This window comes from Lepidochelys kempii, chromosome 8, assembly GCF_965140265.1.
Source record: "Lepidochelys kempii isolate rLepKem1 chromosome 8, rLepKem1.hap2, whole genome shotgun sequence".
NCBI lineage: Eukaryota > Metazoa > Chordata > Testudines > Cheloniidae > Lepidochelys > Lepidochelys kempii.
Window position 1 is genome coordinate 7,305,945 of NC_133263.1, and position 15,990 is coordinate 7,321,934.

Below are 15,990 nucleotides of genomic sequence, written 5' to 3' on the forward strand. Positions count from 1 at the left end.
ATTTATTTTTATTTCAGTAGAACTGCTTTATAAAAATAGGTAGAATGCAGCAGTGAGGAAACCTCACCTACCATCATTTACCAGCTCCTGCATAAGCAACAACTCTTTGCAGGCCTTCAGAAAATTTGGTGATGAAGTGTTATCATATAGACTGCATGATGGAGAGTATGGGGTGAGCACAGCAAAGGTATACACATTTACATTTCTGCAAACTATCATTTACTCAACTGCAGGCAACTGCATAAATTCTCCTCCCCTATAGCACATGGTCAGACACAATGCATGGTATGTAGAAGATAAAAATCCACAGAGGAGGTGATTAGCAACTGAATGTTAAGAGAAAACTAAGTGTCCAGCACTGAATGCACTGTGATTTTAAACAAAAAAAAAAAAAAAAAAATGATTATGGTGCAGTCTATGGAAATACAAGCGACTAGGACAGGGGTGGGCAAACTTTTTGGCCTGAGGGCCACATTGAGGTTACGAAACAGTATGGAGGGCCGGGTAGGGAAGGCTGTGCCCCCGCAAACAGCCTGGCCGCAGCCCCCTACCACTTCCGGCCCCCCTCAGAACCCCTTACCCATCCAACACCCCCCGCTCCTTGTCCCCTGACTGCCCCCTCCTGGGACCCCACCCCCATCCAACCCCCCTTCTCCCTGTCCCCTGACTGCCCTGACCCCTATCCACACCCTTGTCCCCTGACTGCCCCCTCCCGGGACCCCCCGCCCCAACCATCCCCTGGGGACACCACCCCCTATCCAACCCCTCCCCATTCCCTGACTGCCCCAACCCCTATCACCCCCACCAGGCCCCCCAGAACCCCCAACCCATCCACCGCCCCCTCCCGGGACCCCACCCCCTGCTCCCTGTCTCCTGACCGCCCCATTCAACCACCCCGTCCCCTGACGGCCCCCCATCAAACCTGCCCCTGCCCCTGCCCCCTTACCATGCTGCTCAGAGCGGCAGGACAGGCTTTATTGGAAAGCCTGGGAGGTGGGCAGGCGCAAGCCATGCTGCCTGCATGGTGGCATAGCTGTGGGGGAGGAGGGACAGCAGGGGAGGGGCCGGGGCTAGACTCCCTGGCCAGGAGCTCAGGGGCCAGGCAGGACGGTCCCACGGGCAGTCGTCTGCCCACCTCTGAACTAGCAGCTCAAAGAACTAAGGTATACAGAAAAAGAAGAATCAAAACACTAGGGGGCTCAACAGGACAGAAAGAACATTACAGCCTTTAATCCAACTAATCAGTAAAACAAACCATCCTGATAATGCTTCAGCTTGTGTTTCTGTCTAGTCTAGTGATAAGATAAATGGCCTGTCCAAGAAAAGGGTATACTGCATTGATTCCAGAACAACAAACCATATTACACGAATGTTAAGGCTTGTTAAAAACAAAAACAAAAAAAACAGAAGTCCAAAAAAGCCAACAAGGAGAAAAACAAACCAGAGTCTCTCTCAAAAATGCCAGTCCATCTTCGTGCATTAAGGAAGCAGTTAAAAGAAAAGCATTACATTAAGTATCTGTCTATGTGAGAGTTTCACATGGGGTTATTGGAGGAGGTTTTTCTGGGGGGGAGAGGGTAGCTTTCACACAGTATGCAGAACAATTTTGTACTTCCAAATAAAATACAGCTGAAGGAAACAAGTTTCCTGTACAGACTGGCAGGCAGCTGGCTTAGCTAGCGGGCTCAGTCAGCACATAAGAACAGGGCAAACTCTTTGGTTTTATTCAAAACAATTTTGCATGTAAAACACAAATGAACTTCAAAACTAAATTTATAAAATCCAGAAGAGATGTTTGCTCACAGTGGCAAAAACAAGCATCTTAAGAAACCAGAGTTCATTATTAGCACTTTTATATGTAAAAGTAACGAAAGCAACTTTATTTAAATAAAAAAAAAAAAAAATCCTGGCTGAGAATGTGTCTGCCAACAATTCAGGCGCGGTGTAAATTTGAGTTACAAGCTCTTGCAAACAGGACATTGTAGTACACAATGGACAGACTGAACTGACACTTGCCACCGCAGCTCAGTCACAAAGGCAGCATCAGACTACACAAGTGGGACCGCACCTTCTTCAGACTGCACAAATCAGACAAGGCTGCTGCTGCTCTCTAGTTTTAGGAGGTTTTGCCCCATATGCATCTGATCCATGAGGCATTTTTTTAATTGCTGAGTGCCCCTAGAGGTAAGATTGAATACAATAAGTCTGTAGTACCTATTCTCAGTGAAAACTACCATTCACAGCTGTGGGCAGCATACAGCCCCCAAAAGAGGTCACTACACAACTACAGTGGGTTGACAGTTTTCCAGCGGATCATTTTTCAGTCACCAGATACTGATTCATCAAAATCTAAACGTTCACCTAAGAATGTCAATTTTGATAAATTTTTCACTTTTACAAAATCAGTTTAATAGGGTAGAAAAGTTCCAGACTTTCTTGGAATTAGTGTTTTTACTTTGTGGTTCTAAAGGCCTGTTCACTTCAAAGAGAAATTTTTTAAAGTCAAAATCAGAACCAAACTTGCCTATCAACCTGAAACTAAATTTTTTTTTCAACAATTTCATTTTTGTGGAAAATTTTTAATCTTTTTGGTTTTGTTCTAATTCAGAGCAAACACAAATTTCAAACTGTCAGTTTCCCACAGAATGGAAATTCTGAGCTTCAACCAGCTCTCTCTCTCTCTATATATATAACCCAGAAAGCCAACAGACTACAGCAAGGTATAACACTAGTCAGTGGCTGGAAGCTGAAGCTAGACAAATTTGAACTAGAAATGAGGTTTTTTTGTTTTGTTTTTTAAACATTGAAGGTAATTAACTAATGGAACAATTTACCAAGGGTTGTGGTGGATTCTCCATCACTGGCAATTTTTAAATCAAGATAGGATGCTTTTTTTTAATAAGTATGCTCTAGGGATTATTCAGGGGAATGCTATGGCCTGTGTTATTCAGGAAGTCAGACTAGATAATCACAATGGTTTCTTTTGGCTTTGAAATCTATGAATCTAAAAGACAAAATATAATTAACTCAATAGTTCAGCAAGTGTGAAAGAACATAACTCACCAGGGATTTCACAGTTTTCTCAGCTCTATCTTTGGCGAGGTTGTAGCCACAGCTGGGACAGATCCGCGGCTTGTGCCTATTTGTGTATACATAGCTACAGGAGGGGTTCTTACACTTCCCTCTGCCGCGTGATGTTGCCAATCCCAAATCCTGGAAAGAGACAGGCAAAACTTTCTTCTATCTTACTTTCATATGCCAACAGGCTCAAGACAACAGAAGTCTACTAGAATAGCACATGCTGACCCCCAATATCTAACACTTAGTTTCAGGGGATAAACCACAGGCATGGCCACTTACTTTGAGGACCAGTTCAATTAATCTGTATGCTTTAAATCTAGTTCCAAATACCATAGATACTTGGCAGAGGAAACAAATTCAGCAATAAAAGGATATTTGACCCTCCTGGATTAATACAAGGGGGATGTACAATTGCATTAGGGCACTAAGAAAAATCCAGTTTTTAAGGGATTAGTAGTAATATGATTTCAACGCAACACTAAACTTTCTAGTTCAATGCAGCTGTTGTAAGTCAGCAATGAAACAGGATATTTCCGTGCAAGCCTGAAAGTCGCAGGAGCAGAGCTATTCTAGAGAGATGAGCCTGACTGAGAAGCCAAATCATAAGGACTGTGTGACTGAAAGTACTTGTAATACCACACAGAACCGTCCAACTATATGTCACTGGCTCAAATCCAGTCCAGGTCAGTAGTGACCTGAAATCACTACCTGCTGAAGCCTGCACAGCAGTTCATGGAAAAAATGAGCTGGATTTGGCCTCTCAGGTCAGACTCTGTTAGAGAGGTGTCACTTCACAAAAACCACCACTGCAACAGGTGTTTCGTATGGCAGTCTCAAGAGAACAAATATTTCATCAGCATGGAAACTGTAGCCTACATTCTTCCCTCTAATGATGGCTTCTCCAGCACAGAGTTGAATGTTAGTACTGCCATGCAGGGAAGTTTACCTTACCATTACCCATGCAGGAGACTGAGATGTTTAGTGCTGTTAATGCAGCACATTATATGGACAATACCTGCATTTAAAAATTAAAAGAGCCAAACCCTAAGCTGTGCCTTTGGAGCAGACTGAAGAGCCAGAAGTGGTTGCTTGAGTACCCACAAGAGACTTGTTAAGTTTAGAATTTTCAATTCCAAAGCACTAATGATGAAGAAGAAAGCAATTGCCTTTCAAGAATATTGCCACTTCTCAAAACAGGCTCAGTGGTGCCCCCCCTTAAGGAAGCAAACCACCAAAAGACCCTTACCAAAGTTACGGTGCAGCTGTATTTATAGGAGGGAAATACATCTGGTTTGACCTCCACTACTTTCACCTGAGATGCTCTGCTGGCTGGGCTGCTGTGGAGCTGTAGATTGAGAGCAGTTGAGGAGGGGGAAGCATATAAATCAAACATTTGAGAGATCTGGCACTGATTACAGCTCACAAGCAGTAACTATTAATGGCTTTAAAAGAAGACCAGTGAACACCTTTAAGTAACAAAGGATTTTAGTACATTTTTTTTTGCAAATTATAGGGTTAAAATTCAAACTTATTCCAACAGCTTTGCTTCTTAACTAGTCCTCTCACAGCACACCTGCAAGAATATTACTTAGTACTTCTATCAGACATCACATTTTCAAAGCACTAATGGATCTCCAAAATACCCCTCTGAGATAACTAAGGAGGTGTTATCAAAGACGCAAGTGGAAGGACTAATCCAAGGCCACAGAGCTTCAGACCCAGGATTAGAACTCAGCATTTCTTGGCTCCAAAGTCCCGTGCTCCAATCACTAGCCTATGCTGCCTGACACAAGTCTCACGTACTAAGTAACAGACACAAATTCCATCATCAAGGAGTTACCAGATTTATATTCCATTTCTGCACATTCAGGTCAAAAGAGTGAAATCCTACCCTGAACCTACCAGAGAAATCCAAGTGCAAGCGAACATGCACTTGAAAAAGCAAGAATCACTCTTACCTTTCGCTCACTAATGCTAGATGGCTGTAGGACAGACTGACCCAACTGCTTCAGCGTACTGGACTTCAGGCCTGAGGTTCTCACAGGGGAATGCTTATCTTGAAGAAGGAAAGAAAACAGGTTAATTGTGTGAAATCTGCTTTTTGTTTTGCTTTGACAACTTTGGCAAATGCAGCCACGGGACACAGTGGAGCTGCAGTTCTCTGAACCTGAACTGATCAAATCAGGCTTTGCAAATCCCATTCTGTCCAGCTGAGGGGTCAGGTAAAGTAGCCCTTTGCTGCCGAAAGCTGACTTTGTAAAGAGTCCACTGGTGACTACAACAGACCCACCGAACTCTAAACCACCTGTAATCCAAACAAGTACTTCTAAAATGTCTTTGTGGGGCATTAACATTGTAATATCAAGCCAGCAAGTCACTATAGCATTCCACTACATGCCATGTGCTAATTGCCTCCTTCTCCCCGTGCTTAAGGAGCTTCTGCTGTCTAAGCCTATTGTGGATGGCTTCTTGTTTTTACCATTACTTGGAAAGCCCTGTCGGCTACTGAGCTGCTCTGTGCGGGCTTCCCTCCCCAAGCTAGCAGGGGCAGGTAGGATCGCTCTCATGGGTCTCGCAGCAGCCAGTAAGGAGGGCTTGGGTTTTGGTTTGCTCTTCAGTTCTTGTCCTTTGGGTGCAGCAGCAAGAGCATCAATTCTGAAAGACAAGAAGTGCAATTGTAGCAAAAGTTCCACCTATGCCAGTGAAGTGCAGTCACATACCATGGCAGAGGGAAGAATGGAAGAGAGCAAAACTAATAGCTACAATGTTTTTGGAGATCAAATCTCTGACCTCGGATTTATCCTGATTCACTTGTTACCTAAATGAGCCATCCCAAGAAGCTCAGATGCCAGTACTGATCAGTACCATGAACACTGCCACACACAACTGATGGCTCAGCGTGATATCTCTATGAATCACTCAAAATTGACTGGTTTCAGAGTAACAGCCGTGTTAGTCTGTATTCGCAAAAAGAAAAGGAGTACTTGTGGCACCTTAGAGACAAACCAATTTATTTGAGCATGAGCTTTCGTGAGCTACAGCTCACTTCATCGGATGCATACCGTGGATGCATCCGATGAAGTGAGCTGTAGCTCACGAAAGCTCATGCTCAAATAAATTGGTTAGTCTCTAAGGTGCCACAAGTACTCCTTTTCTTTTTTCAAAATTGACTCACCCCATTGGCTTTTTTACAGTGGCAGTTGGACTGGCAAGTGGACTTGTCATCTCAGCAGATGGCTGTGACCCTATCCCTATGCTGTCTTTCTCAGGCTGCTCTAAGGAGGAATTGCCTTGCGCATCGTTCTCTTTAGCCAGTGTTGCTGCTGCTGCATTCCCTCTGTTTGCAAGGATGTGAGCCTCAGAGATGATCACTTCTTCCCATTCAGTCTCCTGTATCTGCTCCTGAAGAGGCACTGCATTCAGTAGCTGGCTGACAGCTTCAGAGCTTTCCAGAGTAGACTTGGTGGCATCTTCCCGAGCAAGTGCCTTCTCTGTGGCTACTGGCTGCTGGCTTCTTTTAGCCCCCGGTGCTTTGAGGGGGATACCTGAACTCTGCTCAGCTTTGCCTTTTGGTTGCTTTTCCTAGAAAGAACAAGAAGATCAGAACATCCCAGATGTTTTAGAGCATCAGACTTTCACATCCGAAACTTATTCACATCTTGGCTGATGGCTGCTTAACATTGGCTAGAGGAGCAGCAAGGCAGGGTCTGAGCCAGAACAAACCTTATCTCCTCAGACACTGAGATCCTTGCTAACATTACATATGAAGTGTTCTATCTTGTCATGCCTTTTTCACGAACACTTCATTACGTAGCATGAGGCCACGTCTACACTACGGATTCGACAGCAGCAGCGCCGCTGTAGCGCCACCGTGTAGACACATGCTATGGCAAAAGAAGTGGTTTTCCAGTCAATGTGGGTCACTCACCCTCCTGAGCAGCAGTAGGTAGGTCAATGGAAGAATTATTTAGTCAGCCTAGCCACATCTTTCCTGGGGGTTAGCTTGGCTTAATAATGGCACTCAAGTGTGATTTTTTTATTTTTTTCCCCACAGCTAGGTTGTTCCAAATTTTAAGCATAGACCAGGCTTTAGTCATTTTTGAAACCCTCTCAGGACATCAGCATTACTATCAAAATAGCCACCTCAGAACTCGTTCATCCATTGCTTTCTCTAAATATGGTGCCCTCTCTTTACAGCTCCAGCTCTCTAGAGCTGCCTTTTCCACCACACCCAAACCAGGAGCTAAGTATACTAAGTGAGCAGCCAGGTCTGTTACACACAGGACCTTGCTGACCCAGACTGAAGTGGGGAGGAGGGTGGTGGTTCTGGAATTCCTGTGGCTTGGCTCCCAAGTGGTCCAACTGTCCTCTGTATTTTGAAGTTTGCTGTTTGTTTCCCTTTGAGATCATGCTAAAATGGCTGTAGTGGAATCTTACCCTACTAAAATGGCTGCAAACCAGACAAGACTATGCTTGTTTTGTTTACCCACCTGTCTATAAAAAGACCATGAGACAAGTGGTTGAACTGAGTCCCTCAGTTCATTTGATGCTGTAAGCAGGTTTGGTGGGCACCTTTCAAACACTGGCATCATATTGCAGTCAGAAAGCAAGAAAGGAACAGTGTCCTGTCTAAGGATCCGGGCTTCACAAGGTTGTCCCTTTTATTCATGATTACTACATGAGTGGCATCCTCAGCACAGAGACAAGAAATCCAGAAAAGAGCTCTGTGACAGAAAACAAGTCTAACCCTCTCACTGGTGACTTGCTCTTGCAGAGACACTGGTGGAAAAGTACAGAGATTCACTTCCTCAGGTCTCTGACCTGCCCAGCACACAGACTTTGGGGTGTCACAGGTATTCACACAAGTGTCACTTTCCAGCTGAGACTCAGTCATTGGAAATAAAAGAAAGTTATGAGAAGTGTGGAAAGGTACCTTTGGGATCCATTTCCCTCCCAGGAAGTTCCCGCACTTTGGGCACTTTGGCGGTTTGTGCCTGGTGACATAAGTAAAAGAACAACCAGGACTGGTGCAGTTTCCATGGCCCCTGCGGGTGTAAGTGGTTGTCTGAAACAAAAGGGTTGCCAACAATTTCTTTTCAGAATTAGGTACATAAAGCCACATCACAATCATCGTTCTCTACCAGTAAGTACTCAAATATTAACTCTATAATCACCACAATCCTCCATAAGCCAAGTAGTACTACACATTTTACAGATGACGAACTGATGCACACGAAGGTCAAATATTTTGCCTGTAAAAGGTCAGTGAGTCAGGGTTGTAGTCAGAACCTAGAGGTTCAGAGGTCTAGGTCCTTTACTGATCACTAAATATTATCAAGGCCCTTGTTTTCTGCGGCTGTGCAATTTGGCACAAGATATAACCCTTGCTGCAGAAGCTAAGCTTGCATTTTTAAAAATGCATCTCAATCCTTTATGAATGTGAAGAAACATGAACCAAGCATAAGCTGATTCACTGCCATACCACTATGCAAATAGCCAAAGAGACGTGAACTACTCTATTAATCGCAGTGGGTGTTAACTGTAATATCCGAAGTTGACCCTTAAATTGTGAAATATCTCACGGATGATGATTTTAACAAAAGGAGAAATGGAAGGCAATTCAGGTTTAGGTATAAAAAGCCTCAATTGTGTCTCAGAACAATTACCAGCTGCTCCTTCGTCCCCAGTCAGTCTATACAGTATAGTTATTCACGCACCGTTACAAAAAACGTGTGTAGCTTACTACCAGATGAAAGTGTGAAGACAGCCTAAAATAAACTAAATTTACTCTCAAAGTAAGCAGCACAGAAGGCGGTTGTATTGACTGCATTATTTGTTTCCATATTCATTATAAAACTCCATTTTTTTAAAGTTTATCTGAAGCTGTGCACTAGAGTATACAGGAACTTATATGAGAGAGGAAGGGATAGCCATCTGGTAGGGTAAAGGAGCACAACATGATAAAACCTCTTAAAGCTATATCTAGGCTAGGAGTTGGAAGGTGTCAACCAATATATGTTAACAGCCTAATGTAGACAAATTAGTACCCTAAGGTAGACAAGGCACACTAACACCTTCCATATACTACTGTAGATAAGCCCCAAGAGAAACATACAAGCTCCTCCTTTACTCACCAGTTTGATTGCTGTTGGGTTCTCCACAACAGAGTGAGCCGGGAGAGGCAGCATAATGAACTGTGTAGTAGGCATGGAGGAGCAGCTCTCATCTGTGTCCTAAAAATAAAAAGCGGAAGAGGAAAAGATACGTAACAGACAGGGGGACACACCTAGCTAGCTGTGTTCTGACCTTTTATTGAGGGTCTCTTCAACATCAGATTTAAGAGTATATCATACAGGAGAGCAGTGGGGCACCACCAGTACAACTGACAGGATTTCAGGAGTGAAGGCCTAGTGGCACCACTCTGCAGCCTGGATTATCAGATTGTTACTCTTTTTACAATCTAAGCACTATGAAAGCAAAATACTCCGTTCCTAAACAGAAACTGCTTTATGTCACTGAATCCTTAACACCAACCAGGGATTCTAAAGGACTCCTCATTCAGCCCTCTGCAGCTGGGAAGTTAGCCACGTGGGAAAGAGAGATAAAACACGGAGATACCATAGAACAGTGCTTTAGTATATCTGTGGAATCCAACCCACACCTTACAGCTTGATCCAGCACTTCATCTTTTAGGCCTGAGGGGAATAGTGGAAGGGAGGAGAGGAGACACTGCACTGCATTTTTGACTGACTTATAATGAGCAAAGATTGCTGCTCCCATCACTATTGATCTAGTTGAGCTGTGGAGCAGGAGTGGTGTAATTTATTAATGTCACTTTCAGCCAGCATGAATCACTATCAAGATTTTAAGCAGCTCTATGAAAAATTCAGGCAATAAGTTAGCTAGTAACTATTTCTATTATCACTAAGCTTAGCTTACCCTCCCGGTCACCACTGTTACCACAGACAAACCATCAGAAACCTGGGGTTCTGCCACAGCAATGCTCCCATTGGAGATGTCTCTGCAGCTGCTAACCAGAGTCTCTTCAATAACCACACTAGTTGTCTGATATGGATGCCCCTCTCCTATTTCCAAAGAAGCCTCGTCCAGGAGGATATCTCCAGTCATTTTATCTGCTATGGGTCTGACATAATGAGAGAGAATCTCTGAAGCAACTACTTCTTCTATAGTGTCTGACTGACCAAATGAGGCAGTCTCTTCCGTCAGTCCTTCAATGGCAATGCACTGTTCAGAAATGCCAACATGGCTCGAGTCCACAGAAAGGATGTTTTGCATGGAATCGTGGACAACACTCGTGATGTTGGTGGAAGCTGTTTCTCCTTCAGATGCTGTTTGACCCTGTGCCACGCAGAGTTCTAGGTGCTGCCTGCTCCTGTCCTCTTGAAGAGTGGTTTTGGGGATAATTATGTAATCCGAACGAGGGAGGATTTTACGGAAACCTGGAATGTCTGGAACTACTGCAGTCAGAGTGGACAGCTTGGAGTTCTGTTGACAAGACAAAGCATGGAATAGAGAGGAGCAAGGGACACAGAAGGAAGTAGGTTTGGTTCATGATCATGGCTAAGGGGTGGGTTTGTTTTTTTTTTTTAAGTGCTCCATTACAGCTCAAATAACTTCCAAAGGCAGATTGCTGGCGAGTCCTTCACATCTCTAACAGAGCCTTCAGAATCCCCCCCTCTCTTCTTATCCCTTACATTAATTCCACTCAACCTGGAGGCCTTACCAGGAAGTCACTATTCCTCTTACCAGTAGGTACTGGACAGGACCCTTTTGGAGTCTGCCAATGCTGCTCCTTAGGTAGCTGGCTGGAGCAACAGACGAAGTCACCTTCTTTTCACCCCCTCTACAACAATCTTAACCCAAGCAGGACTACAGACCAAAATCCGTAATTAAGTGCATCTCACCAACATAACCATGATCTGCATTGCCACTAAGCCAGCCATATTCTAGGACTGGTCTAAAACATCTCTCATACATATAGTTAGTCTGCTTCTGTCCTTTTACGCACTGTGCTTTGTCAGGTTACCATTACTATAACTGTAACCTGTCTGACTGTACTGCACTATAATGTGACTTAGTCCAGCGTAATCAGATATCACTGGACTCAAAATGCTTTGCAAATTTAAAGAAAAGGAGAAGCTCTTCAATTCTAACGGAGAGGTCATCTCAACTACATCTGAGTACGCGGGAAACAATGCTTACCTGACACCAAAATCAAATTTAGATTAAGTAAAAAATAGCTGGCAGCTCATGACTTTTCCTAATATTTTACTCATCATATTTTCAGGCAAAAGCAAAGGATAAAGCAACTGATGATTCATATGCCTAGGGACAGCAGGAGATGTGAAGCTATTTAAGAAAGTTGACTTACCGGGTCCAATCCTTCTTTCTCCAGTTTGGCCTTTTCCAAATAGTAGCTTTTTTCAGCCACACTGAGCAACCTCCAGCTCTCACTGATCTTCTTGTTAATTTCAGATTGGGGGAGGTGGGGGAGCTCCTGCTGTACTTTCAAATATATATCATAATAGTACAGGAGGTAAGCAGATCTGAAACACAAGTGGATACTGAACTTAAAGTCTATTCCTTAACAACACACCTGAAACAAAGACACCATCAGTGGTATACTGGCCTCAAGGGCAATTATGAGAATTTATGAGAATTATGGGCTTGTTTTCCATACACAGCCAGAGAAACGGGAAAAGTCTTTATTAATAAAAGTAAAAACATATGAAGAGTCTTAGGGGACAGGGCACACAGACCAATAATTATTCAACAAAATATGACACATACTTGAGTCGCTAATAGTGCTTTAACCATTTAGTGGACAAAGCAGTGGATCACAAATTAAACATGCAATTATTGGGTACTGTCAATGGATGGATAGCCTCTTAAGAGGAGATGGGCCTCAGACCCACTTGTGACAAGATCAGCTCAGCTCCACAGGTGGGAAAATGATTTTGCTCATGTGATAGGAAGGGCAGGTGACTAACTCAGGCCAAGCCTAGGGATATAAGGAAGAAGCCAAAGGAAGAAGCCAGTAATACTCTAGGTAGGACAGATGCCTGGGAACCTGTGGCTGGTCTGAGTAAGCAGTTGCAGGTGAGTGCTGCAGGGAATAAAGGGATTGTTTAGATCACAGTCTAGCTCTAGAAAGGAGGGCTATGGACTCTAGATTCCTGGTTCTCCGAAAGAATGAGACCGCTAGGATTATAAAAAGGACCCTACAAAATTCATGGCCATGAAAAACGCGTCATGGACCGTGAAATCTGGTCTCCTCCTGTGAAACCTGGTCTTTTGTGTGCTTTTATCTTCCCCTATACAGATTTCACAGGGGAGACCAGCATTTCTCAAATTGGAGGTCCTAACCCAAAAGGGAGTTGCAGGGGGGTCGCAGTATTGCAACCCTTACTTCTATGCTGCCTTCAGAGCTGGCTGGCCAGAGAGTGGCAGCTGTTGGCCCGGTGCCTAGCTCTGAAGGCAGTGCCCTGCCAGCAGCAGTGCAAAAGTAAGAGTGACAGTACGATACCATGCCACCTGAGCTGCCGCCAACAGCAGCACAGAAGTAAGGGTAACAGTACTGCAACCCCACCCCATAATAACCTTGCAACCCCCCCTCCCCCAACTCCTTTTTGGGTCAGGACCTCTACAATTATAACACTGTGAAATTTCAGATTTAAATAGCTGAAACCATGAAATTTACTTTCATAAAAATTTTATGATCGTGAAATTGACCAAAATGAATTGTGAATTCGGTAGGTCCCTAACTATAAGAAAGGGGGAGCTGGCAGGTGCCTGTTCAAGGAGAGAGAACTGTTTGAATTGTGGAGCCCTTGGTATGATTTTACTGCCTTTAAAATACTAATTTATTTTCCTTTGCTTTCATTTGAGGTAAATGCTTACCTGTACATTACTCTGCTCTATTTTATAACCAAGAGCCCCGTGTACTTGGTGACTACGGTGGCCTAAATTCTACCACACTCCAGAGCAGCAGACTAGAAATTCTAGCAGACTCGTGTTTTAAAAAGACTTATTTAAAATGGAAATACTAATGTTCAATTTGATATAAAACATTCTATTATGACCCTTAATACTTCAAGTTGTCATTAGGTGTCAGTCAATACTCAATTGAGATGAATGAAGTTGTTCCCCATTAGAGCTTCAGTTTCAGGCTGCTTGCGACTCAGACAGGCAACATAAGTGTGTTTTTTAGCTACCCTTAGGGTTGCAATGGTTTTTAAATGAAATTTTAGATTCTGGAGTGCAATTCTGCAGTAAAGGGTTTCCACCCCCCCAGCCATGGAATTGCAGAACCTGCAGGACTCTGGTCAAGCAATAGCAGTTATCACAAAGGTACGGTACATACATAACATTATGTCAAAGTGGTATGGCTATATTCCTGTATATAGGATACATATGTGCTCTTCTGTGCTGAGTAACAGTTGTTTAGATCAATAAGTAGACCAGACCAAATATATTGCAGAGGTGAATCTTATACCAAAGGTAATGAATACTGCTCCCAAAATGTACAAAGCCAGAGATTATCTAAGCAAGGAAGACAGAGGAGCTCACCTGGGTTTTTTGGCCCTTTCCCCTTGATCTCCAGGACTTCTGTATTTTTTCTTCTTCTTAGATGGTACTGGAGATGCATAGGTGTAGGTGCCCTCTATTTCCTCCATCACTACAGTTACTTCAGTGCCATCATACTGAGCCTCCATTGCTAAAACAGACCATTATTTAAAAATGCATAACTTCAGAAACTGAACACCACTTCAGTTTTAGTAAATTGTCTTTAATTCATCTTCATAAACTCAAGACTGCACTGGCCCTTGATTCCAACAGATCAGATATTTAGCTTTATTTTCACTATTCTTGAGTTCTGTACAGTACAAAAAACACAATAGGGACAATAGTGAAGTAAGTACAGCACAGACCACCAATGTAGTCAAGATAATCACAGTAAGGTACTGTGATAAGGAAAATTAGATTTCAGAGTAGCAGCCGTGTTAGTCTGTATTCGCAAAAAGAAAAGGAGGACTTGTGGCACCTTAGAGACTAACAAATTTATTTGAGCATGAGCTTTCGTGAGCTACAGCTCACTTCATCTAAAATAAAAAATTTGTTAGTCTCTACAGTGCCACAAGTCCTTCTTTTCTTTAAGGAAAATTAGGTGGCTCATGGGACTAGCTATTTTCCTTTAAATTGTTAATTCAAGTCCAGCCCAGAGTAGCTGCACCTAAAAGTTATTTGGGGCAGCCACCATGAAATGTTTTTTTGGGGGTTTTTTTAAGCCCAGGTCTCTGTGGACAGTTCCAAAAGCCACTTTATCTGACTGTCCATGCTCACGACAGCAAAGATTGAATGAGCATGGAGCTAAATAATCCTCTTATCCTAACAGGTGCCCACTCCATTTGTTTTTTTGTTTGTTTGTTTTTGTTGTTTTTTTTTTGAAGCAGGCTTCATTAAGTACACGAGAGTCAGGCTTTCAGGATCCTCATGACCACAACAGCAGAACAAAATGCAACGGAATAAAGAAAAAGGCCTCCGAGCTGCCTCACACCTCGGCAGGACACAGCCAGCTCACGGGAGCGACGCAACGCAAGCCTGCCCGCGGGAAGAGAGCCGCGTTCAGGTCTGGCTGAGCGAGCACGTTGCCGAAACTCGACCACTCGTCCCAGCCAGGCCCCAGGCCGCAAGCAGCGCGTGGTCGGCCCTGGCAGCTCCGCGGGGGAGGGCGGCGCCCTCAGCTGTCACGGAGAACGGGCGCCGAGGGGCAGCCCGGGGCTGCTGGGGGAGCCGGGCAAGCAGGCGCAGCCCAGGGATCGCCTAGGAGCCGGCGGCAGCCGGGAGGGGCCAGGCCGGGGCGTTACTCACTCGGCGGGGCCCGGTCACATCCCAGCCGGGGCCCGGCGTCCGGCGCAGCCGCAGCGTGGAGGCGGGGGCAGCGGCGGACATGGGGGGCCGCGGGCCCAGGAGGCGGCGCTCGGCGAGGGGGGCGGCCGCCCCAGCATGCCGGGGAGAGGAGGCGGCGCCGCCGCACGGCCCCGCGGGGAAAGCGGCGACCGACGGACCGACCGACCGACCGCCGGCGAGGACCCGGCCCGCCACCGCCGGAAGTGCCGAGCCCTCCCCAAGCCCTTCCGGGGTCAGAGCGCGCCCAACGGCCTCGCGCCTTCCGGCGTCCGAGGGAAGCGTCGGGCGGGAGTGGACGGCGGGGAGCGGGCGTCACCTCAGAGCGGGAGGAGTCCTGTGCCCCATAGCGGGGCGGGCTGCCCCGTTGGGGGCCCTGGGAAGACGGAGCGAGGCGGGAGGAGAGGCCCCCGGAGGGGTGTCGCGGGTAACGCCCCCTTTGGGGGAACACACAGGCCGGCGCGTTGGCCCCACGCGCCAGGGGGCGCGAGCCGTCCGTTGACCCGGGCCCCGTGGGCTCCCCCCCCCCCCCCGGGCCCTGCCCCCGCCTCGGGGCTGAAGGCCGTGCGGGGGGAGGCCAAAGGGCCGGCTGGAAGGGGCCTGGCTGACCGGCACAGGCTCGAGCGGCAGCCGCGCCTCGGATTCCCGCGGGCACAGCCGCTCCCGGCCTTTGCCCCAGCTCTCGCCGGGGAAGCTGCTGGTGAGGTTGTAAACCCCACAGGCCACCGGTTGGGTGGGTTGTCCCCTGCCTGAGACTGAAACCGAACCGGAGGTGGATTTGGGCCGTATTGGGTGTTGGAGACACCATTTTGAGGAGCACGCTGCTCCACTGTGTGACCTCCCGCGCCCTGCAGGTGAGGTCGCAGGAGCAGGGCAGCGCACTCCCCAAAATGGCATCCCGCCCCCCCCCCCATGTGGCATGTCGTGGGGGGTAAGTCACACCATTCCTGCAATTACCAAATGTCTGGTAGTCTGGGAATG

The 15,990-nt window shown here is 45.9% G+C and overlaps 1 protein-coding gene across 4 annotated transcripts in view; it reads right to left on the minus strand.

Annotated features, from left to right (window-relative positions):
• HMGXB3 (HMG-box containing 3) overlaps positions 1–15,255 on the minus strand; it is a 64,103-nt gene extending 48,848 nt beyond the window's left edge. For 3 of the 4 annotated variants that reach the window (XR_012160199.1, XM_073355341.1, XM_073355339.1), the window contains exons 1-11: positions 14,974–15,255; positions 13,672–13,819; positions 11,474–11,648; positions 10,021–10,587; positions 9,216–9,314; positions 8,015–8,146; positions 6,257–6,663; positions 5,561–5,736; positions 5,040–5,137; positions 4,328–4,426; positions 3,064–3,213 (exon numbers count right to left, since the gene is read on the minus strand). Coding sequence is in view for 3 of the 4 variants with exons in the window: in XM_073355341.1 (XP_073211442.1) it covers positions 3,064–3,213; positions 4,328–4,426; positions 5,040–5,137; positions 5,561–5,736; positions 6,257–6,663; positions 8,015–8,146; positions 9,216–9,314; positions 10,021–10,587; positions 11,474–11,648; positions 13,672–13,817 (2,049 nt within the window). In the remaining variant the exon portion in view is untranslated. The remainder of the gene's footprint in view (positions 1–3,063; positions 3,214–4,327; positions 4,427–5,039; positions 5,138–5,560; positions 5,737–6,256; positions 6,664–8,014; positions 8,147–9,215; positions 9,315–10,020; positions 10,588–11,473; positions 11,649–13,671; positions 13,820–14,973) is intronic. The other variant, XM_073355340.1, reaches the window with a different exon arrangement.
• Between the last annotated feature and the right edge of the window lie 735 nt (positions 15,256–15,990).